This window comes from Cetorhinus maximus, chromosome 5 (assembly GCF_964194155.1).
Source record: "Cetorhinus maximus chromosome 5, sCetMax3.hap1.1, whole genome shotgun sequence".
NCBI classification, from domain to species: Eukaryota; Metazoa; Chordata; class Chondrichthyes; order Lamniformes; family Cetorhinidae; genus Cetorhinus; species Cetorhinus maximus.
Window position 1 is genome coordinate 5,603,398 of NC_135883.1, and position 27,944 is coordinate 5,631,341.

At 41.6% G+C, this 27,944-nt stretch overlaps 2 protein-coding genes across 2 annotated transcripts in view; one reads left to right on the forward strand and one right to left on the reverse strand.

Annotated features, from left to right (window-relative positions):
• hadhb (hydroxyacyl-CoA dehydrogenase trifunctional multienzyme complex subunit beta) overlaps nucleotides 1–556 on the reverse strand; it is a 39,734-nt gene extending 39,178 nt beyond the window's left edge. The window contains exon 1 of the mRNA XM_078541443.1: nucleotides 415–556. The gene's annotated coding sequence lies outside the window, so the exon portion shown is untranslated. The remainder of the gene's footprint in view (nucleotides 1–414) is intronic.
• A 238-nt stretch (nucleotides 557–794) lies between these two features.
• LOC144680468 (trifunctional enzyme subunit alpha, mitochondrial-like) overlaps nucleotides 795–27,944 on the forward strand; it is a 59,268-nt gene continuing 32,118 nt past the window's right edge. The window contains exons 1-4 of the mRNA XM_078541442.1: nucleotides 795–905; nucleotides 14,426–14,467; nucleotides 16,149–16,219; nucleotides 21,044–21,177. Of these exons, the coding sequence (XP_078397568.1) occupies nucleotides 836–905; nucleotides 14,426–14,467; nucleotides 16,149–16,219; nucleotides 21,044–21,177 (317 nt within the window). The 5' untranslated portion in view covers nucleotides 795–835. The remainder of the gene's footprint in view (nucleotides 906–14,425; nucleotides 14,468–16,148; nucleotides 16,220–21,043; nucleotides 21,178–27,944) is intronic.

Here is a 27,944-nt window from a genome sequence, read left to right on the forward strand (position 1 = left end):
GGGGGAGTGGGGGGAGCGGGGGGGAGTAGGGGGAGTGGGGGGAGTAGGGGGGAGTGGGGGGAGTGGGGGGAGTAGGGGGGAGCGGGGCAGCAGGGGGAGTGGGGGGAGTAGGGGGGAGCGGGGCAGCAGGGGGAGCCGGCTCCCTCCCCCTCTCACTCACCGAGCGCCGTCGATCCCCAAGCTCCACTTCCCAACCGACAGCTTCGGCACTGTCGTCAGCCCGGGATGGCCCAGCTCTCTCTGCTCGCTCCGGAAGCTGGCCTCTCCCCGCCTCTCCCTCTCCCGGCCTCTCCCTCTCCCCGGCTCCGAGAAGCTTCCAGCCCCAGCGGAACCCGGAGGACCCCTCCCAGTCGAACCCAAATTGCGCCTTGACCGCAACCGCGCCACGTTTCACCCGCGCCGCACGACCACTACCTTCCACCCCCGCACCGGATGAATGTGTCGTGATATTCAGGAGCTATGCTGACGAGAAGCAGCTGTCCTGTGTTGCGGGCGGCAGGTATTTTTTTTTGTGCAGGCAGTGTCGAGGTTGCCCTCCCCAAGCCGCTGCTGAGCAAGACCCCGGCTGAGGGGGCGGGGCGAGTGGGGAGGAGGGGGCTGAGGGGGCGGGGCGGGAAGTGCGAGGGGCTGCGGGGGCGGGGCGAGGGGGTTGAGGGGACGGGGCGAGGGGTCTGAGGGGGCGGGGCGAGGGGGCTGAAACGGCTGAGAGGGCGGGGCGAGGGGTGTGAGGGGGTGAGGGGGCGGGGCTATGGGGTGAGGGGCGGGGCGACGGGGTGAGGGGGCGGGGAGACGGGGTGAGGGGGCGGGGCGGCTGTCCGTCCGGCCGGAGCTGCAGATGGAAATGGCGGCGCGGGTGACCGGGATCATGAAGCGGCTCTCGTTGCTCAGGCAGCTTCGCTACTCAGGTACATCCTAATAGAGAATGTCCCTTAGTGCAAGTGCAGAGTTCTCAATGGTGGGAGGTAAATGATTTATTCTGTCCTGATGGATCTCCAGCCCCCCCCCCCCCCCCCCCCCCCCACCTAACTACTCTCTTAATAACTGAGCCACTAAAATTTAGAGGCTTCTGGAAAACAAGGCCCTTTTACCGCTGGCAGTTAATATAATTTAACCTATAACGGTTGCACTATTTCCATGAATTCTTGGAATAAAAAAAATAAATAAATAGACATTTTACGGCACCTTTCTCCGTGGGTTGAGTCTCTAAAAGTGGAGACGTGCTCGGTGTGGATCAGACCGTCCTCCCGAAAGGAGAGGCTGAACGTTTCGTTTTATTTTATTTTATTTTCTTACAGGCCACGTCTGTGTGGAGCTAGCTTTACACCTTTGGAGGATACGTGCAATTTTCAGCACTACCTAAGTAACCAGCTTAGTTGTTAAGCTTGCCTCAGTTAGTAAACATTTAACATTTGAGTCACAGAGAGTTGTGGGTTCAAACACTGCCCTAAGAATGGAACAAATAATGCATGTCAAACAATGAATGAGATGTGAAAGAAAAGACTGGTCTGTCTTTTCTATAGTTCAGGTGGATGTTAAAAAATCCCATAGCCATATTTGAAAAAGAGCAGTGTTTTTTGCCTGTGGCCTCCCTCAACCAAGGTGACGGCAAACCAATTTAACCAGTCATTCATCTCTTTGAATTCTTACAACTTTGTATTTAATAGAATGCACAACAGTCAATAAAGAGAAAAACTCTCAGACTGCTTGTTGGAAGTAGTATTGACAAAGTTACTAAAATAAAGGTCAATCTTAATTCCTACTGTAAAGGCGGTGGCATTTTGCAGGAAGAAGGGCATTTGCTAGTAACCTCTTCCCTAAATGTTGATTATCTTCTGTAAATTTTGGATATATAAAGAAGCCTGAGCATTTTGGCAGCGAAATTTAAATTCAGCCCAAGAAAATTTAGTGATAGTTGGAGGGAAAGTTTGCAAATCATGCTTTTGAGAAATAAAAAGTGTGCTACTAAAATCTATCACGCTAAGCCTGCCCTTTTGGATTAACTGTAAACGCCTAGATTTTGCCATCAAGTATTTAGCATGATACCTCAGTAGACCTGTAGTACTTCTCATGGTAATTTAAAAAAAGAAGACGAATGGAGTTGGGAAATGCTAAGCATTGTTTTGATTTTAATTTTAAAAGCCCTAGGTCATAATCAAGCATGCAGCTCTTGTAATCAGATTTAATGCTGAGTGTAGAGAAAAACCTATTGATATATATTTGGTTACTTTTATTGTAGACTGTTGATTCAGAAAAGTTATGATAAAGTGTGCTTCAAAGTGGTTCGGGAAGGGGATAAAGACCTAAAATGTGTAAATAATTTACTCATAGTGAAGTCTTTGGAAATTTTCCTCGGTGATCAGCAGACTGAGTAAAATGTTGCAAAGACTTACAATAAAATTGTAAGACACAGACCGTAATATTTAGTGGAACTTGAATACTTGGTATATCAATGTTAAATGTCTTCAGAAACAAATGCAATTTGAAAAATGGCAGGAGTAGCCAACTGGCATCTGGTGAGCTCTATGCTATTCTTTTGCCGTTGGAGTGGAGTTCTTTGCACTTGCTGATGGATTATCATGATGTGTGGAGTGCACCATGATACTGAGTGCAGTGTTCCCTTTCAAATGTAATTGTTGTGCGTGGCCAGTTTTTTCATGTGATCCCTTTGAATATTACAGTAGCCATGCATGCACTGTGTTTATCACAGAACAAGGCCTGCATGGTACCTTCTAGGCTGCTGCGCAGCTGCATTCCTGCAAATCTTAGAGAAAACATTGATTAAGTGTTTCTGTTCTAGCCCAATTAAACAATGTGATTGAGACTTTTAAGGCCCATTCCAAGATCTCAGCACCTAATCTAGGCTGATACTTCAAGGCAGAATTGAGGAAATGGTGCATTGTTGGAGGAAATAAGAGTTATTAAATCGAGGAGGAATGTGAACAATCCTATGACTCTAATTGAAGGGGAGCAGGGAGTTCTCCTGGTTTTCTTACCAACATTAGTCTGCCCACCAATACAACCAAAGGTTGTTTATACATCTGCTATTTAGTATGTGTAAATTGACTATATGCCTAAACAACAGCAGTGATTATATTTTTAAAAACTTATATAGTGCCTTTAACATAATTAAGCATCTTTAGGCACTTCACAGAAGAATCATAAATATGACATCAAGCCACACAGGGTCATTGAATGGCAAAGCAGGTTTGATGGGCCAAATAACCTACTACTCCTACATCTTATGGACCTAAAGCTTGGTCAAGGATGTAGACTTTGTGTTTTAAAGAAGGAAATTGAGGTAGAGAGGGCATTCCGGAGCTTAGGGACTAGAAACTAAAGGCTTGACCACCAGTGGTGGAGCCAGAATTAGAGGAGCACAGATATCTCAGATGGATGTGGGGTTGGAGGAGATTACAGAGTTAGGAAGGGGTGAGGCCATAGAATGATTTGAAAACAAGTTGTGAATTTTAAAATTAAAATGATGCTTGACTGGGAGCCAGTGTAGGTTTTTTATTCATTCATGGGATGTGGACATCGCTAGCTAAGCCAGCATTTATTGCCCATCCCTAATTGCCCTTGAGAAGGTGGTGGTGAGCTGCCTTCATGAACTGCTGCAGGTCATGTGTTGTAGGAACACCCACAGTGCTGTTAGGAAGTGTTCCAGGATTTTAACCTAGCGACAGTGAAGGAACAGCAATATATTTCCAAGTCAGGATGATGAGTGACTTGGAGGGGACCTTCCAGGTGGTGGCGTTCCCACCTATCTGCTGTCCTTGTCCTTCTAGATGGTAGCGGTCGCAGGTTTGAAAGGTGCTGTTGAAGAAGCCTTGGTGAGTTCCTGCAGTGCATCTTGTAGATGGTGCACACTGCTGCCACTGTGTGTCGGTGATGGTGGGAGTGTATATTTGTGGATGCAGTGCCAATCAAATGGGCTGCTTTGTCCTGGATAGTGTGGAGCTTCTTGAGTGTTATGGGAGCTGCACTCATCCAGGCAAGTAGGGAGTATTCCATGACACTCCTGACTTGTGCTTTGTAGATGGTGGGCAGGCTTTGGGGAGTCAGTAGGTGGGTTACTCTCCACAGAATCCCCAGCCTCTGATCTGCTCTTGTAGCAACAATATTTGTAGCTATTCCAGTTCAATTCCTGATCAGTGGTAACCCCCCAGGATGTTGACTGTGGGAGATTTAGTGGTGGTAATGCCATTGAATATCAAGGGGCGAAGGTTAGATTCTCTCTTGCTGAAGATGGTCATTGTCTGGCACTTAGGTGGCAAATGCCATCTCACCATACATCACCCCAAGTGTGAATATTGTCCTGGTCTTACTGCATATGAACACAGACTGTTTCAGCATCTGAGGAGTCACGAATGGTGCTGAACATCCCCACTTCTGACCTTATGTTGGAGGGAAGGTCATTGATGAAACAGCTAAAGATGACTGGGCCAAGCACACTACCCTGAGGAACTCCTGTAGTGATGTTTTGGGACCGAGATGATTGACTGCCAACAACCACAACCGTCTTCCTTTGTGCTAGATATGACTCCAACCAGTGAAGAGGTTTCCCCCTAATTCCTATTGATATCAATTTTGATAGGGCTCCTTGATGCTACACTCGGTCAAATGGCGCTTTAATATCAAGGGCACTCACTCTCAGCTCACTTCTTGAGTTCAGCTCTTTTTTCCCATGTTTGGCCAAGGCTGTAATGAGGTCAGGAGCTCATGATCCTGGCGGAACCCAAACTGAGCATCAGTGAGCAGTGTATTGCTGAGTAAATGCTGTTGATAGAACTGTCAACACTATAACTTTGCTGATGATCGAGAGTAGACTGGGGTGGTAATTGGCTGGGTTGGATTTGTTCTGCTTTTTGTGGTCAGGATATACTTGGGCAATTTTCCACATTGCTGGGTAGATGCCAGTGTTGTAGCTGTACTGGAACTGGGATTCAGCTAGTTCTAGAGCACAAGTCTTCAATACTATTGCTGGAATGTTGTTAGGGCCCATAGCCTTTGCAGTGTCCAGCGCCTTCAGCCATTTCTTGATATCACATGGAGTGGATTGGATTGGCTGAAGACTGGCATCTGTGATGCTGGGGACAACAGGAGGAGGTTGACATGGATCATCCACTCGGCACTTCTGGCTGAAGAAAACTGCAAATGCTTCAGCCTTGTCTTTTGCACTGATGTGTTGGGTTTCCCCATCATTGAGGATGGGGATATTTGTGGACCCTACTCCAATAGTTAGTTGTTTAATTGTCCAACATCATTCATGATTGGATGTGGCAGAAATGCAGAGCTTAGAACTGATCTGTTGTGGGATTGCTTAGCTCTGTCTATGACATGCTGCTTCTGCTGTTTGGCATGCAAGTAGTTCTGTGTTGTAGCTTGACACCTCATTTTTAGGTATGCCTGGTGCTGCTCCTGGCATACCCTCCTGCACTCTTCATTGGCTGTGAAGTGCTTTGGGAATCCTGAGAACATGAAAGGCACTGTTCCTTTTTGCTATCTCCATTTCTTCCTTAACCATGTCTTTCACAATTGGAGCCAATGAAATTCTGTTGTCCTAATATGACTTGTTAGGTTCTTTTAGATGTGACCCAAAATCCATGCACATATGCAGCACTTATAACACTGAAATTCATCAAGATCTTCAAACAGTGAAATGGCATTTAGAGCACATCACCTAAAGTAGTCAAATGCAGCAGATATTGTGCAAAGTAACTTCTCACAAAATTTTGATCCAGATGTGTTTCTGTGGTTGGCAATGGAGAATGGTCTGTCTCCCCAGTTTGAACACTGGGTCAGTGTGGAGACAGCAGATATGTGGCCTGGAAGTGTATGAGAGGAACATTTTCTCACTTATTCTCTGGTGACAGGGGAAGAAAAGATTATATAGAATATGCAGCACTGACACAGGCCGTTCAGCCCAACTAGTTTGTACTGGCGTTTATACTCCAAGCGAGTCTCCTCCCTTTCTATCTACTACATCTCAGCCTTTCAGTATATCTTTCTGTATCTATTCCTTTTTCTCTTGTGTATTTATCCAGTTTCCTTTTGAAAGCATCTAGGCTAATAGCCTCATCTATTTTCTGTGGTGGCAAGTTTCACACCCAACCAACCTCTGAGTAAAAGAAATGTCTCCTTATCTCTCTCTCTAGATTTATCACCTGCCTGAAGATGCGTCATGATTCCCTAGGAATATGAAATTCCACACTCCCTTTTCTGGATTTGCAATCAATTAATCACTCATGGCTAGACTAAAGTTCCTTAATACTGTAATGCTTACTGATTTCTCTATTGGAAAATCTTGTCGGCCCTCTTGGCTGATTACACTATTAAAGCATTATCCTTTGAAAAGAAGGCTGTCGTCAGCAGAAAATTGTGCAGCAAATGATGACCCCTTTGACAGGTGCTCCTAATTGCTCGGGTAGCAGATGAATGAGAGCAGAGCCCAGTGCAGAAACGAGAAGAAACTGAGAACAAATAAAATGAGTGAAAAAGAGGAAAGAAGTATTTTAACAGTTCATAAACAAGTAAAGAACCAAGTTGGGGTGGCTTCTATTTGCCCTGATGTGTCAAAATTGTAAACACGTTTTTATAAAGAATAAAAGAATGTTTGTGCGGTTTGCGCAAGCTAGTTGCACATAAAAAAATTTTTGTCCAAAATCTCATCAAATCTTAAAAGATGCAAGATGTCAGAAAACAGAAAATTGCCATAAAAATGAAAGAAATTTTAGTCATATATGTACAAAAATACTAAAAATAAAACAACCAAAATATCTGTATTTGAAGTAAGTGCACAAAAGAGGATAAAAAAGAATTATTTTAATAAACTGCTAGAAAAACAAAGGGATGGAAGAGCAGATAATGCAAAAAAAAATTAGGAAAATGGACATGGTTGGGAAAGGTACAGTAACATATTGGTCGGCTTGAGCCCTATATCAAGATTTATGTTAATATACTAGATCTGGCCTCCAGTGTATTGGTAAAGGTACCTCCTCCTAGATAAGATATTTCATTGAGATCCTATCTGTTTTGACAGATCAGCCAGTTAAAGACCGCATGTAACTATTCATGGAGGAACAGAGTAGTGCTAGAACAGGAACTGCTCCACATTTCTCTCTCAACTGACATCTTCTAAAAACAGATCCACTGGAACATTCGCTCTGAACTTTTGTGAGAAGTTACTTTGCACAATATCTGCTGCATTTGACTACTTTAGGTACTGTGCTCCCAGTGCCATTTTACTGTTTGAGATCTTGATGAATTTCAGTCTTATAAGTGCTGCATAAGTACATGGATTTTGGGTCACATCTAAAAGAATTAAACAAGCTACATTAGGAAACAGAATTTTATAGCCTCCAATTGCGAAAGACAGCATCTCAAATGAATTTTTAATTCAATTGCTCCATATATGTATCTTGCATTGTCTAATACGTACCCTATAACTTTTTTCAAGTTTAATGTTTCAAAAGTTAAATGAGACACATTTTCTTTTGAATCTCGCAGCTAAAAAAATAATGCAAGGATACTCCAGTGAGTGTAGAACTGAGCCTTTTCCTGTGGGGGGGGAAAAAACAAGGCTAATATGAAGATATTAGCTAGATAACAATGAATGGTTATCCTCAATCACTTATTAATTAGTTTTAATAGACCACATTGCCTTGGTTCTGCATTTTGCCTCTGTGTCCTTTGGGAAGATGTATTTTTACTACAAATTTGGAATCAATGTGAAGCAGTTTTGGCTTTGTATCGATAGACTTTAATACTGAAGTGTAGTGAACTGACAGTATGTGATTTCCTCCTCTAAGGATTCTCATTCCTCTTGCTTTGAGATGAGTTTGGAGCCTGACTGCTTAACACTCATGCTATGGTTGCATGCTAAATGCAGCCATAAAAAGCACTTCTCACTTTGCAAGTTTTGTACTTTCTGTTGTTCTTGCTCAGTTCATCCTCCTGGCCATGAAAATATTTTGAACTTAAGTAAATGCTAACCAGCAGCAAATTTTAATCAAGCTGAGCAGCACCAGTATTTGTGGGAGTGGTAACTAAAAAAAGGACAGATGATCTAATCTGCAAATAAGCATTCATGTTGGAGGTAGGACAAAGGTCATCGCAGCTCCATTTTGCAGCATGAATATGAAACGTGTAAAGAATCTGTGCCAAAGTTCAATGCTTAAGTAATAGGCAGGATCTAGCAGACTTGGATGATTCAGGGGGTCAACAAGTTTAGCATTCCCATTGTGTATGAAGGCTATTTCATATAATTGGACCATCACCAAAGCTTAGAATGAAATAAATAATTGCAAGGTTAAATTCTATAATTGAACAGAATAAATGTGGTCCATTTCAAAAAATGCAATAGCTGAATCATATTTGTGTGGTTAAAAAAATAAGTAAAGCTTTCTCCTATAGATAGGACTGCAACATAGATCCTTGCTATTCACTTCTGAGTGAAAATTACTATCATTAAACGAGAAAGGCAAGATTGCCACAGGATATCTGATGTTTGTGTTGTGTGCTGTTTTCACGTTTCCTATCTTCCAAGTCACTCTCTTTTCCCTCAGTATACATGGCCTTCAGGCAAAGAGATCAAAAGTTAGTTTAACCTTTATCTTGCTTAGTGTTGGTCCAAGATACTGTTCTTGCACAATTAATGTGATTGATGCAATTTGTTTTGGTAACTGAACATAACATGGTTATTTAGTAAGATCATTAAATGGGAGAAAGGTCATTCAACAGAAAAAAATTGAATCACGGCCATATCTTTTACTTCTCAAATAATATGACATGCCACACATTTACGAAAGTAACTTTTTGTTTCAATGACTGATATGACAAGCTTCCTTTTAAAAATTAGCACCGTTGGAACAGTTCTGTGTAGGAGCAAAGGAACTAAATTCAGAAATACAATACACCAGATACTGGAAATCTGAAATAAAAACAGGTAATGCTGGAAATACTCAGGTCAGACAGCACCCATGGAGGTAGAAACAGTTTTTGAAACGTTATGGAAAAGGACAAGGAGCAATCTGCAATTAAAATAATTACTTGTGAGAGGGGCAGTTTCAGTGGAGTGAGAACGGATCTGGCCTAGGTAAATTGAAATCAACGATTGGCAATCGTCGGGTCACCTTTTAAAAAGGAGCTAGATCGGGCACAGTCAAAGTACATGCCCATGCTGGGGAAAGGTAGGACAAATAAAGCTAGAGCTCCCTGGGTGATGAAAGAGGTAAGAAAATAAAGTGAAGCAGAAAAAGGGTACATATGACACAGGTCAAATTGATAATACCAGTGAGAGTTAGGCTGAATATAGTAAGGTCAGTGAGGAAGTGAATACATTATTAAGAGCACCTAAGAGTGTAAAATAAAAGCAAAATACTGTAGTTGCTGGAAATCTGAAGTAAAAACAGAAGATGCTGGAAATACTCAGGTCAGGCAGTATTCGTGGAGAGAAAGAGCTAACGTATCAGGTTGATGACCTTTTTATCAGAACTAAACTGTAATGTTAAAATTGATTATAAGAAGAGTATGGCAGCCAGCGTAAATAGGAATCCAAAAGTCATAAAAAGATGGTAAAAGGAGGAGTAGGACTGATTCAGGATCAAAATGGGGATTTACACATGGAGGCAGAGGGCATGGCTCAGGTACTAAATGAGTACTTTACATCTGTCTTTACCAAGGAAGAAGATGCTGTTCTTGCACGACTGATGTGATTGATTCAGTTTGTTTTGGTAACTGAACATAATATGGTTATTTGGTAAGATTATTAAATGGGAGAAAGGTCATTCAACGGAAAAAAATTGAATTATGGCCATATCCTTTTACTTTCTTCTCAAATAATGTGACATGCCTCAGATTTAGGAAAGTAACTTTTTGTTTCAATAACTGATATAACAAGCTTAGTGAAGAAACCATAGTGAAGGAGGAGGTGGTTGAGACACTGGATGGATTAAAAATTGAGAAGAGGAAGTATTACAGCTAGCCTGTGTACTTTGAAGTTAAGTCACGAGGACTGGATCAAATGTATCTGAGGATACTGAGGGAAGTAAGGGTGAAAGTTGCAGAGGTAATGGCCATAGTTTTCCAATCCTCCTTAGATACAGGGATAGTGCCAGAGTACTGGAGAATCGCACATGTTACACCCCTGTTCAAAAAAAGGTAAGGATAAGCCCAGCAACTACAGGCCAGTCAGTTTATCTCAATGGTGAGAAAGCTTTTAGAAATGATAATCTGGGACAAAATGAACAGTCACTTGGACAAACATGTTCAATTAAAGAGAGCCAGCATGGATTTGTGTAAGGGCAAATCACGTTTGACTAAGATAAAAGCAAAATACTGCAGATGCTGGATATCTGAAACAAAAGCAGAAAATGCCGGAAAAACTCAGCAGGTCTGACAGCATCTGTGGAGAGAGAAACAGAGTTAATGTTTTGAGTCCATATGACCCTTCTTCAGAGCTAAAGAGAAGTAGAAATGTGATGAAATTTATGCTGTTTTAGGGGGGGTGGAGCTGGTGAAAAGCTGGGTGGCAGGCAGCGATCGGTGGAGGCAAAGGAGAGATTGAGAAAGATGTCACGAACGAAAGGACAAAGAGAATGTTAATGGTAGTGTTAAGGGCTAAAAATGGTGCTGACAGTGGCATAAAGGTAAGAAAGCAGAATGTAATAATAGAACAAGGGTAAGCAGTCTGTGAAAGAACAGCATGGAACAAGTAACAGATGGCCCTTTTGGGGGTGGGATGGGGGGAGGGGGCAGTGATGGGGAAAAAAGTATAGAAAGTGGGATAAAAAAGGGGGATAACCAAGGGGGTGAAACAATGAATAAATGAATAAAAATGAAAATAAGTAGGTAAAAAATAAGAGATGTGAATCAGAATAACTGAAACATCACAAACTGCTTCCATCCAAACAAAAAACGAGGCAGAGTTTATGGCCTGAAATTGTTGAAATCAGTATAGGAAGACCCCCTTTTAATTTGTCCCGTTTTAAGTTGTTCAGCTTTAACGTTGGTCAGTTGATAGGGCTGGTTTACGCATTTGGCATCGGGAGTTCTGTCTTAACAGCAATTTGCACTGGGTCTGACATGATCATGTGACCTGATTGCCATTTTGGAGCAGTTTCTCCCACTCCCTGACCATGCTAGTCGCTGCTGCCTGTCCTGCTCGCCTGGTCACCTCTGCCAATTTAAGACCGCATTCAAAAATAGTTATCTTGCAATCAAGTCTGATGACGGGAAGTCATTTATCAATTAGCAAAAATCTTAATTTCTTGAATCAATTTTTTAGACAGTATACAAATATAGTTTCTGGTTACTAATAGATGGAGGTGTGAAATGGGGTGGGAGTTTAAGAGAATCATATGGGGTTTCCTTGTCCTTGCATTCTGTCCCACTAGTCTCAACATTCAATGGTTCATCCTCTGCCATTTCCTCCACCACCAACATGATGCTTTCAAACACATCTTCCCTTCCAGCATTGTATATAGACATCCTGGCCCACACCTCTATCAAGCCCAACACTCCTCTTCCCTTCCCATGATTCTTTCCCACGCAAATACAAGAGATGCAACACCTGCCCTTTAAACACCACCATCTCACTGTCTAGGGCCCCAACCACTCCTTGCAGTGAAACAGCAATTTGCTTGTACTTTTTCAGTTTAGTATACTGATTCGCTGTTCATGATGTGATTCCCACTTCTATAAGCTGTTTTACTGGGGAGACCAAATGCAAATAGGGTGACCATTTTTCAGAATGCCTCCATTCATTCCACAACCGAGAACCTGACTTCCCTACCACCTGTCATTTTCATTCTCTATCCCACATGGACCTCGGGTTCCTAAATTGTTCTGATGAAACTCAACATAATCTCGAGACAGCACCACATCTTTGGATTAGGCACTTCACTGCCTTCCAAACTCAATACATTAAGTCCTCGATTAACGTTGTAGTTGAGTTCCTGAAAAGTGCAACTTCAGGCAAATCAGATATTCCCATTCCAACCAATATAAAAGCTGTAGTTACGTTCTGTAGGATCTTTCTCGTTAGAAAAAACAATTAAAACATTATATCCTGTAACTTGAAAAACTTTGCATTGCTAACACTGCAGGGTTCAATCCCCACTTCAACTGAGGTAGACTTGGGGCCTGCCTCCTCGCCCTGCCCTATGGTAAAATCAAGGCATAAGCTGTGATTTGGTGACCCTCGAATAATTGAGGATGCTTCTTAGAGGAGAAGAAGAAGCAATTCTCTTGCAGTGCTCATGATGAGTTCAAGTTATTGCAGGGAGACAGTTAACATGTTCACAAAAGATTTGTGAAGACCTTTTTAAATCAATTCAATTCAATAGTGTATTCGACTTTGCACATCTAAGACCCCAATGCCTTTATTCCAATTATCAATGAAGATTGTAAAAAGCAGCCTAATATACACTCCCTTCAGAACTCCACAAGTAACTGGTCCCCATGCAGAACCACCGCTATAAATATCAAACTGTCCTTATGAGAATGCGCCAGTAAATCTAATAACTTGCTCAATAACTTTACCTGGTTGGTAACATATTATCTTTTCCAGAAACCACGTTGAGATTTGCTTAAAACACTTTCTCTATCCATGTAATCATGTCTAATGATGCTTGCCTATAACCGAAGCTAATGAATCTAAAATGTCCCAATTCTGACTTGATGCCCTTTTTAAATATCGGCATCATGTGGGCCTCCTGTCAGTCCCTGGAAACAATCCAAAAGATCCCAGTGAACTCATGTTAAGTACATGAGCATGAAGCTCCAATTTCTATGAGCACCTTTTGAATACTGTTAGGAGCAAAAGTCTGATCTTTTTTTAGAAAGTTGTGAAGTTAATAATTTTATTTCTAAGTGATGATTAACCTTTCTTCACACACACACACTTCAATTTCATTTTGTAAATTTGGAGTTAATACATACTGAAATTTGTAGTGTAAACTGCTATTTTGCTTGACCTCAGCAGGGGTTGGAGAAGGTGGGGTAATGCCTATTAAAGGACTTGGAGGATTTGAGTCAGAGTGGGGAAGATTTCTCTTTTAATTGCCACTGTACAGGTACAGTGTCTCAAAACTGGCAACTTCGGGCCTAAAACCACGCCAGATTTTGAATCTTGGCAGATTTTGGGTTGGGTGGTTTGGGCCAAACCGGGTCTGGAGGGGTCAAGGGTCACTTGGAGTGCAGGAATATACCAGCGCGCAAGCAGTGAAGTGGATAACTAGTCTGGTGCCATACAGTGCCAATGCAGTGCTTAGCTGAATTGTCCAGGTGTTTTTATTTTAGTCAATTGAAGTTGATGTATGTCACATTCTAAAAATATCCAGTTTTTGGATGGCAGTGTTTGAGACATTGTACCTGTCTGATATTTTAAATTAGCCAGCAATGGGTTATCTCTGATTAGCATAAATCTGAAGAGTGAGCAGAAATGCATTTGATGGGTGAAATAGATGTTTTTGCATAGACTTCAGTCAAATCTTTCACAGTATCTTGTGTTGATCACTTCATAGGGTACTATGTTAATAAAACAGCACCATTATTAGCTGGGTTTACGAAAAGTGAATTGTTCAGAATCAGAAGACAAGATTGAAACCCTGCGAGGTGTGCTGTTGTTGAAGCTGCCCAAGTTGGAGTGACTTTTGGAGAGAATTCAAAGGTGAAGCTTGGAAACCTTCATTAGAGAGATGGTGTTTCAGTGAGATTTATTGACGTAGTATTACTGATGTCTAGGTGGGTTGTTGAGAAATCTATAGAATCTATTTTGGTTGTATTTGGAATTTGTTATGCAGTGTGCACTGTGTTCCGCCACAGTTCACCTGTTAATTCAAACATACCTCATGTTAACCCTAAATGTTAGAGTGTAAGATAGATATTGTAAATCTTTCTAATTTTGTATAGTAAAGTTTAATTTATCCGTGGAAAACCCCATGGAATCTTGTGGCTTTATTCACTTAGTAAGTGTCTTAAATCTCCAACTTTGTCTACTTTAAATAAAACATTATTGGCCCTTAACTGGATCGTACCAACAATTTGGGAGCTTGGCCAAGGATCATAACAACATGTAAAGAAAATAAGATTGTGAGGTAATAAGAAATAGGAGCAGGAGTTGGCCGTTCGGCCCCTCGACCCTGCTCCACAGTTCAATAAGATCATGGCTGCTCAGATTGTGGTCGTCTGCACTTTCCTGCCAACCCCCCCATAACCCTGGACTCACTTATAAACCTGGACTCCTAAAACATTGAATCAAGGTAGTGCCTGTTTAAAAAATTTCTTCTGGCTTGTTTAGAGTTAACTTTTTTGTTTTTTTTTTAAATACTCTGTTTGGTTTAAAAGAAACTTGATTTTTGCCTTCCTCAGAAGTTGACTAATCTTTAATATATCATGTCTAACTGCTGTGTCCTTTGTATTACAGGTTATACCTGTCGCCATTTCACAGTTTCTTCAATTATGATGGGTAAGTATTCTCAACAAGAGGATCAGAAGCAAGCAGTTTTCCAATGTTCATAGTGGGCAGACTTGGGCCTAATTTTACATGTTAAAATATTGTATGCTACAAACAAAGTCACTCCACATCAGTTTTTCAAATGATATGCAGCAGACTTTCAGGTCTGTGTTTCAATGTAAAATGGTAATGTGAGAGTGGGTGAAAAATATGCTGTGCTAAAATCTGCAAAACCGGGATTGTACTGTTCTGATAATTCCGAATAACATGTTGAGTAAGTCTGATTATATTGGGCTGAGCAGAACTTATTAGTTGTGATAAGTAAGTGTATTGATATAATGCAGTACACAGAATTAACATTAGATAATTAGTATTTTACTATGGACCTTTTAGACTTTTTTTCTTCCTTACACTTGCTCTAAGCTTCTTCTCACAAATGAGCTTAGCTTCTCATTACATGGTGTACATTTTGCATTACATAGCCCAGAGTCAGAAATTACCAGTTTTAACACTAACATGCTACAATGAAATTTTGGCAGTAGTTTCATCACACTTCCTGTCCACTCACAGACTGTTAGACTAATGATTTGCAGAAGCAGAATGATTATACTATGTAACAGAATAATTTTTAAAAAATGACATGCTTTTATATAATGCCTTTCACAACCACGGGACTTTCCAGTGTCCTTTACTGCCAATGAAATACTGACTGAGAAACGGTCAACAAGCAGTCAACCGTTTTGTCCTTCCCAAGCTTCAGGCTTTCTCAAAGTAAAAATTAAGTCCAGCAAAACTTTCCCCCAGATTTATTCTTTCAATAGAATGAAACAGTTTGTTAGTGTGAAACAGGAATCTTGTCCTTATATAAATATAACACAATCTTATTATAGATGCTCCACTTAAAAGGTGATACATAACAATGTAGCTTGTGGTGTATGCATCCTCCACCACATTTTATATACCCAACAAGTGTTTTATAATGATAATGGATATTATATTTTAATTTGTGACACCTGAATTAATTTGCATAAATTCAGAGGCAATTTCTTGGAATGCTAATGAGAATTTTAACTTGCACAGCCAGAATGCTTGGATTCCAGACGTATTACACCTGTAGCTCTCAATATATAGAGCAATCTAATACTCAATCCCAACAAAATTGAAGGACAACATGATTGTAATAAATTTTTAATCCAAAGAATAGCGTAGACCTACATTGAGACTATGGGCACCTTTCTGTTTGGAAACTCAGGAAGGCATCCATTTTGAACATATACTAAAATAGAAATAACAGGAACAAATCTGGTTGAAAATTTTGGTCCATAATTTGTATGAGCCCCCACCTGGTAAAAAATCCCTTTTCATCTTACTGCAATTGACATGGTTCCAATTTTCATGCAATTTGTTAAAAAATATCTGCCTCTGCAATTCTTTATTTATTGAGTACTACCACAGTCTATGGTAAATTCCCTGCACGTTATGCAGCAGCATCCTTTCTTCAGGAAAATGTTTGCATTCCACCATATCTGGGCACCCTCACTACACTGTGCCCCCCACCACCCCTGCCACCCAACCACCACCCCCAAACGTGGCACTGTTCTTCAATATCCTAAGAGTACTACAAAGTACAAAATTCATTCTTTTTTTTAAAAAAAGTTCCTGCATTTTGTAAACTTTATCCTCTTTCTTGCAGAGAGGACCTTTGTCAACTGTGAAACTAAAGGTGATGTTGCCGTTGTGCGATTTAATGCACCAGATTCTAAGGTAATAACTAATTTGGGTCTTTAATTCCTTTTATTTGCTGCTAATATAGAATGAGTATAATCGTTAATTTACCTGCTACTACAAAGAATCAAGAAAAGCTGGATTTCATTTAACCAATAACTTATTGCTGAAGTACAGAAGATATTTTTCGTGTTCTTCGGTAGTCATTCTGCTGCTTATTTATTCTGATTGAAAAGGCAATTCCCCAAATTTCATGGAAATTTCAGTTGATGTGAGAGTTGCTGCCCTTGATACCAATGCAGCATTTGATCGAATGATCCATTAAGGAGCCCTGACAAAATTGAAATCAATGGGAATTGGAGGCTGAGGGGATGGGCTCTCCACTGGTACCATACAATAACAAAAAGATTTTTGTGTTTGTTGGAGGCGAGTCATCTCAGTCCCAGGAGTTTCTTAGGATAGTGTCCTAGGCTCGGCCATCTTCAGTTACTTCATTAGGGATCTTCCCTCCAATGTGAGGTCAGAAATGGGGATATTCATTGATTATTGCATAGTGTTCAGTACCATTTGTAACTCCACAGATAGTGAAGCAGTCCATGCTTGCATGTAGCAGGACCGGGACAGCATTCAGGCTAGGGCTGATAACTGGCAAGTAACATTCACACCACACAAGTGCCAGGCAATGACCATCTCCAACAAAAGAGAACCTAATCATCTTTCCTAGGCATGCAACAACATTACCATGCTAAATCCCCCCACCATCAACATCCTGGGAGTACCATTGACCCGAAACTGAATTAGGCCAACCATATGAATAACGTGGCTACAGGAGCAAGTCAGAGGCTGAGAATCCTGCGGCAAGTAGCTTACCTCCTGACTCCCCAAAGCCTGTCCACCATCTACAAGGCACAAGTCAGGAGTTTGATGGAATTCTCTCCACTTGCCTGGATGAGTGTAGCTTCAACAATGCTCAGGAAACTCGACACCATCCAGGACAAAGCGGCCTGCTTGATTGGTACCCCTTCCACTACCTTCAATATCCACTCCCTCCACTAGCGGCACACTGGCAGCAATTTGTACCGTCTACAAGATGTACTGCATCAAGTCATCAAGGCTCCTTTGACAGCAGGTTCCAAACGTGTCATTTCTACTACCTAGAAGGATAAGGGAAACAGAAATATGGGAACATCACCACCTGAAAGTTTCTCTCCAAGTAACGTACCATTCTGACTTGGAAATATATCAGCGTTCAGGCTGAGTGAGTGGGCAAATACATGGCAGGTGAGTGTAATGTGGATAAGTATGAAGCTATCCACTTCGGTTGGAAAAACAGAATGGCAGAGTATTATTTAAATGGTGATAGATTGAAAAACATTGATGTACAAAGGGACCTGGGTATCCTTGTACACCAGTCACTGAAAGCAAGCATGCAGCAAGCAGTTAAGAAGGCAAATGGTATGTTGGCCTTCATTGCAAGAGGACTTGAGTACAGGAGCAAGGATGTCTTACTCCAGCTGTACAGCATCTTGTTGAGACCACACCTGGAGTATTGTGTGCAGTTTTGGTCTCTTTTTCTAAGGAAAGATATACTTGCCATAGAGGGAGTGCAGCGAAGGTTCACCATACAAATTCCTGGGACGGCAGGATTATCATATGAGGAGAGATTGGGCTGACTAGACCTCTACTCACTGGAGGGCATCTCACTGAAAGATATAAAGTTTTGACAGGGCTGGCCAGACTGGATGCAGGGATGATGTTTCCTCTGGCTAGGGTGTTCTAGAACAAGGGGTCACAGTCTCAGGATATGGGATAGACCATTTAGGACTGAGATGAGAAATTTCTTCACTCAAAGAGTGGTGACCCAATGGAATTCTCTACCACAGAAGGCTTTTGAGGCCAAGTCACTGAAGATATTTAAGAAGGAAATAGATTTCTGGACTCTGAAAGTCATCAAGGGGTATGGGGAGAGAGCAGGAGTACGGTGTTGAGATAGAGGATCAGCCATGATCATATTGAATGGTGGGGCAGGCTCGAAGGGCGGAATGACCTCCTACTCCTATTTTCCATGTACCGTCTTGGTCGCTGGCTCAAAATCCTGGTACTCCCTCCATAGTTGTGGGTATACCTACTGCACAAGGACTGCAGTGGTTCAAGAAGACAGCTCACCACCACCTTCTCAAGGACAATTAGGCTGGATAATAGATACTGGCCTTGTCAGTGTTGCCCACGTCCTATAAAATAATTTTTAAAAATCAGCTAGGGTTTTATAAAGGCAAGTTTTCTTTCTCGTATGCTCCTACTTCAAGCCTTCCTCCAGTAGAGGCTTGAGTGCCTTTACTGTTAAATACGCACATGGATCTATCACGGAAGTCAATTAAATGTACTAATTTTGAAGGAGAACAATCAGTTTGGCTTTTCATTTCCAGGCCAAGTTTTAAATCCAGCGTAGACTGAAGTGATGAAAGTTCTTCCATATGGATGTATGGAATCCTAAGTGAAATACATTTTTCTATTCTCTGTACAATTCCCAATTTGCGCGGCTTAATTTCAGTACTAACTGGCAATATTAATCATAAAGTCAATAGGCATGCTGGTAGGAAATACTGGAGCAATAATGTATAGTCTACTGATGTGAAGCTGAGTAGAGGTAGCTTTGTTCTCTCTCTAATTGTGTTCGCAGTTATTGTTAATGCAAGATCTGGGCCACTATATTTTTGCAGTCTAGGATTCTGCCGTAGAGATTAAAATGAAACCGAAAAAGCAGGCTTCCACTGAATGGTGTCTTCATAATACAGTGGAGAACCAAGCTGAAAACGAAAGTACAGGAAAACTGAAAAAGGAAATAACAGAGGCAAGGAGAGTGTATGATATTAGATTAGTGGGTAACCTAAAATGGAATCCAAAAGTCCTTTAACATATAAATAATATATTGGGACCAGAAAGAAGATCTTTTTATGGAGGCAGGGAGAAGAACTGAGGTACTAAATGAGCACTTTGCATCTGTCTTTACTTAAAAAAAAAAAGGAGGCTACTAGCATCAGAGTAAAGGAGATAGAGAATTTAGGTAGGATTAAAATAGATAAAGAGGAGATACTTAAAAGGTCAGCAGTTCTCAAAATAGAAAAGTCACCCAGTCCGAACGGGGTGCATCTTAAGTTGCTAAGGGATGTAAGGGTGAAAACTGCAGTAGTTCTGATCACAATCTTCCAATTATCCTTGGACTTTGGATTGGTCCAGGGGACTGAAGCATTGTAAATGTTACACCTCTGTTTAAGAAAGGGGCGAGGGATAAGCCTAACATTGGTGAGTTGGAAAATTTTATGGGACCATGAGAGAATCAACATTCGTGCTGGCTTTCATTTGTTAAAGGCAAATCCTGTCAAAGGTAGATGAGGGTAGTGCGGTTGACATACTTTCAAAAGTCATTTGATAAAGTTTGACATAATAGACTTGCAAAATTGAAGCCCATGGAATTAAAGGGCCAGTGGCTGCGTGGGTGCAAAATTGGCTAAGAGGCCGAAAGTACTGGTGAACAGTTATTTCTCGAACTCGGAGGAAGTAGTGTTGGGACCGCTGCTGGTTTTGATCTATATTAATGAGCTGGACTTGGGTATACAAACCTTGATTTCAATTGCCGATGACGCAAGACACAAATATAGTAAACAGTGAGGAGGGTAGTAACAGATGTCAGAAGGAACAGACTGCTAAAATGGGCAGACTCTGGGTAAATTAAAGATAAGTGATTCATTTCTGTAAAAAGAATAAGGAGAGGCAATATAAACTAAAGGTGGTGCAGGGTCTTTGGGGTAATTGTACGCACATCCCAGATGACAGGACAAGTTGAGGAGACTTTAAAAAGCTGTATGGAATTCTTGCCTTTATAAGTAGACGTATAGCGTACAAAAGCAAGGAAGTTATGCTAAATGTTTGTAAAACATTGATTATGACCCAACTGGAATATTGTATCCAATTCTGGGCAGCACAATTTAGAAAGGATGTCAAGGCCTTAGAGAGGGTGTTGAGGAGATTTGGGAGAATGGTACCAGGAATGAGGGACTTCTGTTACCTGGGGAAATAGAGATTTTTTTGTTTTAGAGCAGAAGGAGGTTACGGGCAAATTTGCAGAGGTGCTCAAATCACCCCTATACTCAACTCGCCTACATTGGTTTTGAGTCCCTAATAATCAAATCCCTTCACGAACACACTCCTCCCCATCTCTAAGTTTCTGCTGCCCTGAAACTTTGCAATCCTTCAAGTTTGGCCTCTTATTCACCTGCTGCCGCTCACTTCATTGGTCACCATTCCTCGGCCTTTTCAGGCTCAAGCTCTGGAATTGCTTCTCGAGAGCTCGCCACCTCCCTCTGCTTTAAGACCCTAAGTAAAACTCAGCACTTATAACAAAGCTTTTGGCTATCTCTTCAAATAAGTCCTTGGGCTTGGTGTTAATTTTTGTGATTTATTCCCCTCTGAACCACCTTGGGAAGTTTTGCTACATTAAAGACACTGTATAAATGCAAGTTGTTAATGTATATCTCTTTCTAACAAGTTTTATCAAGACAAATTTTCACATTCTTAAAATTATTTTCAAAAATGCTGGTTAAAAACCTGGTGTAACAGTTCCACATTGTGTGACTCCTATATTTAAGCCTAAGGGACAAATCTGCTGATTACATACACCTTGACTCTTGGGAATGTGTTAGCGGCAAAGGAACAACTGATGTTGTTTACCTGTGATAGATGTTTATGGAGATATCTCTGATTCCTTCACTGCCTTGAATGAGGACTGGTGAAGTGCATATTGGAAACTAAGGATTGAGATCTTCAGAAAAATAATGTAACTCAGTTTCCTTTTGATCCTGATAGGTGAACACTCTATCTAAAAATCTGCAGTCAGAGTTTATTGAAGTGATGAATGAAGTTTGGGCAAATGATGCTGTTCAAAGTGCTGTCCTTATCTCATCGAAACCAGGCTGCTTCATTGCTGGTGCTGACATCAAGTAGGTTACATTTTTAAATATAGTTGCAGAGATCAGTTTCTGTATAAGATGTGCTTTATGATAATTTGTATATGCTTCTCTCATTTTAAAGAGGGTGCAGGAGCAGAGAGGGGTTCATCATCACAAAACTTTGAAGATTACAGGACAATTTAATAAACTTGTTTCTTGTTATGGTGTTATAAGTAGGGGGCATAGAGTGCAAAAGCAGATGTTTGTTATGCTAAACTTTTTATTAATCATTCGTTACAAAATTAATAGTGACATGAACAATTGCGGGTTGATTAAAGAAACCCAGCATGGATTTCTTAAGGAAAAATTGTTTTTAACTAATTTGCTGGAATCTTTTGAAGAGGTAACAGAGAGGGTTGTTGAAGGTAATGCAGTTGATATGGTGTACATGGACTTCCAAAAGGAGTTTGACACAGTGCCACACAACAGACTTGTGAGCAAAATTACAGCTCATGGAATAAAACTATATCAGTAACAGTAGCAACATCGATATGGAAGGAAAAAACAGAAATGCTGGAAAAACTCAGCGGGTCTGACAGCATCAGTGGAGAGAAAAACAGAATTAATGTTTTGGGTCCGTATGACTCTTCTTCAGAGCTAAAGAGAAGTAAAAATGTGATGACATTTATACTGTTTAAGTGGGGTGGAGCAGGTGAAGCTGGATAGAAGACCAGTGATATGTGGGGGCAAAACAGATTGACAAAGATGTCATGAACAAAAGGACAAAGGGGGTGTTAATGGTTCTGGGAGGGAGAGGTAAGGGCTAAAGGAGGTGCTGATAGTGGCAGTAAGGTAAGACAGCAGAATAGATAATAGCAGGACAAGGGTAAGCACTCTGAAAAGAACAACATGAACAAGTGACAGAAGGCCTTGGTGGGGTGGGGGGGTACGGTGGTGGGGAAAAGAGATCAAAAATAGGATAAAGGATGGGGATAAAACAATGAATAAATGAATAAAAATGAAAATAAGTGGATAAAAAAAAAATAAAAATGAATATTGAAAAAAGGGGGTGAGGATAGAGGAGAGAGTTCATGGTCTGAAGTTGTTGAATTCAATGTTAAGTCCGGAAGGCTGTAAAGTGCCTAATCGGAAGGTGAGGTGCTGTTCCTCCATTTTGCGTTGGGCTTCACTGGAACATTGCAACAGGGCAAAGATGGGCATGAGAGCAGGATGGTGTGTTGAAATGGCAAGTGACAGGAAGGTCTGGGTCATGCTTGTGGACAGACTGAAGGTGTTCCGCAAAGCGGTCACCCTGTCTGCGTTTGGTCTCTCCAATGTAGAGGAGACCGCATTGGAAGCAGCGAATGCAGTAGACCAAATTGAAGGAGGTGCAAGTGAAACGCTGCTTCACCTGAAAGGAGTGTGTGGGCCCTTGGATGGTGAGGAGGGAGGAGGTAAAGGGGCAGATGTTGCACCTTCTCCGATTGCATGGGAAGGTGCTGTTGGAGGGGCATGAGGTGTTGGGGGTGATGGAGAAGTGGACCATGGTGTCCCAGAGGGAACGGTTCCTACGGACTGCCAATGGGGGGGGTGGGGGGTGAGGGGAAGGTGTGTTTGGTGGTGGCATCATGCTGGAGTTGGCAGAAATGGTGGAGGATGATCCTTTGAATGCAGAGGCAGGTTGGGTGAAAGGAGAAGACAAGGGGGACCCCATCATGGTTCTGGGAGGGTGAGGAAGATGTGAGGGCAGAGGCGCAGGAGATGGGTCGGACACCGTTGAGGGCACTGTTAGCCATAGTGGGTGGGAAACCTCAGTTAAGGAAGAAGGAAGACATGTCAAAAACGCCGTTTTGGAAAGTGGCATCATCAGAACAGATGTGACGGAGGCAAAGGCACTGAGAGAATGGGATGGAGTCCTTACTGGAAACAGGGTGTGAGGAGCTGTAGCCGAGGTAACTGTGGGAGTTGGTGGGCTTGTAATGGACTGTGGACAGTCTATCACCAGAAATTGTGACAGAGGTCAAGGAAGGGAAGTGTCGGAGATGGACCATGTGAAGGTGATGGAGGGGTGGAAATTGGAAGCAAAATTGATACATTCTTCCAAGTCCAGAATAGATTTTTAAAAATTGGTAAAAGAAGCAAAAGATACATAAGGAAAAAAAAAATTCATGAGGCAAGTGATTAAGGTGTGGAATGCACTGCCTGAGTATGTGGTGGAGACTGCTTCAATTGAAGCATTCAAAAAGGAATTAAACTCTGAAAAGGAAGACTGCAGTATTACGGGGAGAAGGTGAGAGATTGGCACTGTTTTTTTATTCTGAGTATCGCTGGCCAGGCAGCATTTATTGCCCATCCCTAATTGCTCTTTTGAAGATGGTGCTGAGTTGCCGCCTTGAACCACTGCAGTCCATGTGGTGTAGATACACCCACAGTGCTGTTAGAAAGGGAGTTCCAGGATTTTGACTCATCGACGGTGAAGGAATGGTGATAACAGTTCCAAGTCAGGATGGTGTGTGGCTTGGAGGGGAACTTGCAGGTGGTGGTGTTCCAAAGCATCTGCTGGCCTTATCCTTCTAGGTGGTCCAGATCGTGGGTTTGGAAGATGCTGTTGAAGGAGCTTTGGCGAGTTGCTGCAGTGCATCTTGTAGATGGCACACACTGCTGCCACTATGCATCCATGGAGGAAGGTTTGAATGTTGAAGGTGGTGAATAGGGTGCCAAGCAAACAGGCTGTTTTGTCTTGGATGGTGTCATGCTTCTTGAGTGTTGTTGGAGTTGCACTCATCCAGTTAAGTGGAGAGTTTTCTATCACACTCCTGACTTGTGCCTTGTAGATGATGGACAGGCTTTGGGGGGTTAGGAGTTGAGCTACTTGTCACAGAATTCCCAGCCTCTGAACTGCTCTTGTAGCCACAGTTTTTATATGGTCAGTCCAGTTCAGTTCAGGTCAATGGTAACTCAGGATGTTGATAATGGGGAATTCAGCTATGGTAATGCCATTGAATGTCAAGGGGAGATGGTTAGCTTCTATCTTGTTGGAGATGGCCATTGTCCGGCACTTGTGTGGCGTGAATGTTACTTGACACTTATCAGCCCAAGCCTGAATGTTGTCCAGATTTCGCTGCATATGGGCACAGACTGCTTCACTATCTGAGGAGTCACAATTGGTGCTGAACATCATGCAACCATCAGCGAACATCCACATTTCTGACCTTATGATTAAGTGACGGTCATTTGGGCATGAGACACTACCATGAGGAACCCCTGCAAGAATGCCTTGGGACTGAGATGATTGACTTCCAACAGCCACAGCCATCTTCCTTTGTGCTAGATATGACTCCAATCAGTGGAGAGTTTTCCCCTTGATTCCCATTGACTCCAATTTTACTAGGGCTCCTTGATGTGATACTCGGTGAAATGCTGCCTTGATGTCAAGGGCAGTCACTCTCGCCTCACCTCTGGCAGTTGCAGACACGATGGGCCGAATGGCCGCCTCCTGTGATGTAATGATTCTGTGATTCTTTTAGACCTCAGCCGGAATATTCTGTCCAATTCTGGGCACCCTACATCAAGAAGGATATATAAGTTTTAGTGCAGGTGCAGAGGAACTTTACTTAAACAGTACCAGTGATGACGTACTTCAATTATGTGCAGAGACTAGAAAAGTTGGTATTGTTCTCTTCAGGGCATAGCAGGTTATGAGAAGATTTAATAAAACTGTTCAAAATTATGGAAGGTTTTGATGGGGAGAAATTGTTTCCACTAGCAGAGAGATCGATAACTACAGGACACAAAATTTTCGATAATTAGGAAAAGAACCAAGTTGAGCAGTTTAATTATGCAGCAAGTTATAACCTGGAATGCACTGCTTGAAGTGGCTGTAGAAGCAGATTCACTTGCAACTTGAAAAGGAATTCGATATATACTTAAAATATTTGTAGAGGTGTGGGTGAGCAGACATGAGAATAAGTGGATAGCTCTTTCGAAGAGGTGGTACAGGCAAAACGGGCCAAATGGCCACCTTGTGCTGTAGAATTCTACCTTCTCCATGTCATTTTAAGCACCGTGGTATACAATTTTTTAACCTTTTCTCCTGTTGATAGTGTTTTGCTGTTTTTAATCTATTGACAGTTTCCACCTTTCCTGGCATGCTTAACCAGTAACAATCTTCAAGGGGAACCGTAGCTTTACTTATTGCACAATTTTCAGAATTAAATTTTGGAGAAAAATCCAGAAGATTTGGATAGATTATCAGGGTGGTGACATGAATCTGGATTAAATAGCTGTTTACATATTTGGAGACTACCTAGTTTCTTCTTTGATCAAAGTAAGAAAATTGTAATTTTGTAAATGCCTATTATGCTATCGTCCCCCTTTTCCAATGAGAACCAGCCCAACTTATTTAACATCATTTCCTTATATATCCATATGTAAGGAATTTTTCTGTGTATATACCTTGAAGTATTTTTCTGTGTATGAATGTAGGTTATTGCTGATGACTCATTCTTGAGATCTGGCATCACCTTGGTTGCCCAGATAAGCCAGTATATTACAATATTGCACTTGCTTCAAGGATAATAGAATTTTTATGGCATAGTGACCAGTTTTAGATGCAATCCTCAAAATAGAGTACAACATTAATGTGCTTTCTTAGTTACATTTTATCTCTTGGTTCCTTGTATGCCTCTTTCATTGCAGTTATTGAGAAGGTTGATTTGTTTCAGCTGTTGTTAGTTTGTCTCCGTTGAACATGCTTTTTTTGTTTTTGAAGTTGGAGGGTGTACCCACTGTGACCACAGTCACCTTTAGCTATTTCATTGTAGCAGTATATCCAGCAGCTTGTGATCTGTTCTGGACCTTGCGCTGTTGTGTAAATTCATCTAAAAGGAGAAGTCAGATGTTACTACTACAATTCAAAAAGCAATATGTCTGGATGGTGTATAGACGGATATCAAAGATGCCTATTTTCATCTTTTTTTCCTAAGAAATTGAGAGTTTGAAACATGAGTAGACCATTCAGTGCTGTTAGGGAGGGAGTTTCCAGGATTTTGACCTAGCGACAGTGAAGGAATGGATGAATATAGTTCCAAGTCAGGACGGTGTGTGACATGGAGGGGAATTTGCAGGTGTGGTGGTGTTCTCATGCACTTGCTGCCCATGTTCTTCTAGGTGGTAGAAGTCAAGGGTTTGCAAGGCGCTGTTGAAGGAACCTTGGCAAATTGCTGCGGTGCATCTAGAAGATACTGTGCACTGCTGCCATACAGTGCTTGTGGTGAAGGGAGTGAATGTTTAAGGTGGTGGATGGGGTGCCAATCAAGTGGGCTGCTCAGTCTTAGATGGTGTCGAGCTTCTTGAGTGATGTTGGAGCTGCACTCATTCAGGCAAGTGGAGGGTATTCCACCACACTCCAGACTTGTGCCTTGTAGAAAGTGGGCAACCTTTGGGGAGTCAAGAGGTGAATTCCCAGCCTTCTACCTTAAGTGGCTGGTCCACTTAAGTTTCTAGTTAATGTTGACCCCAGGGTTGATCATAGGGAAATCAGCAATGGCAATGCCATTGAATATCATGGGGAGATGGTTAGGTTCTCTTGTTGGAGATTGTCATTGCCTAGCACCTGTGTAGTGCAAATGTTACTTGCCCCTTATCAGCCCAAGTCTCAATGTTGCCCAATTCAGTGAGGTAAACAAAGCTACTATTACCGTGTCTAAATGGTAAAATGAAGCACACGATTCTTGTTTGGCTGGTCAATACAAGACCATCCTTGAAAATCAATGCAAGATCATCCTTGGGAATGTATAGGTACAATAATTACACATCCAGCTAACCATCAATGGTTTTTGTAATAATTTATCAAACCAGCTTAAATTTGGAGCAGTTTCTATATTATTGAAATTCTTGGAGCTCTTGAGCCAGTATGTACTCAGAGACTGAGAGTATAATTGGTGGAGTATGTTGTGTTGTATTCTTAAAACATACTCCATTTTGTTTCGTATAAGATGTATAACTGGAATGTATAGAGGTACTTTTTTGTGCAAAGGGCAGTAAGCTGGACAGCAATAGGTTACAAAATTACTGTGATTGAAATAGAAGTGTTGCACTACATGATTTAAACCCAGTGATGTTGGATTTAATTTTGCTATTCCACTGAGGTAAATTAGTTATCTTGGAAAATACATGTAGTATCTATATGCCTCGATCCAGATGTGAACAAAATAATTTAAATGGACAAAAAGTGGTGAGAAAATTGCTCTTGATGTGATTTCAATATGCCACCAAGGAGCCCTAGCAAAATTGGAGTCACTGCAAAAACCTCCAGGAAAATGGTTGTGGCTGTTTAAAGGACAATCATTGTACCCTTAGGATGTCACTGCCACAGTTTATCAGGGCAGTATCAGCGACCAAATCTTTTTCAGCTAACTCATCAATAATTTTCCTTCTGTCATAAGGTCAAGAATTGGTAGCAATTCTAGTGTATACAAGCATAACTGCTCTAATAATCAAGCAGGCTGTGCCAGTTAGTGGCAATATCTAGATGAATAGGTAACATTGATGCCACATAAAGACCAGTCTATTGCCACTTTCAACAATAAAAAAGGTAACTATTTCTCCCAACCTGAACAGCACCATCTCCACTGTCAGCATCCTGGGGGTGACCATTGCCCAGAACCTTAACTGAACTAATCATATCTACACTGCAGCTGCAAAAGCAGAGCAGAGATTCCATATTCTTTTATGGAATGGCTCACCTCTGGACCCCTCAATGCCTCTCACCATCAACAAGTCAAGAATGTACCGCATTAACAACATTCAAACTCAAC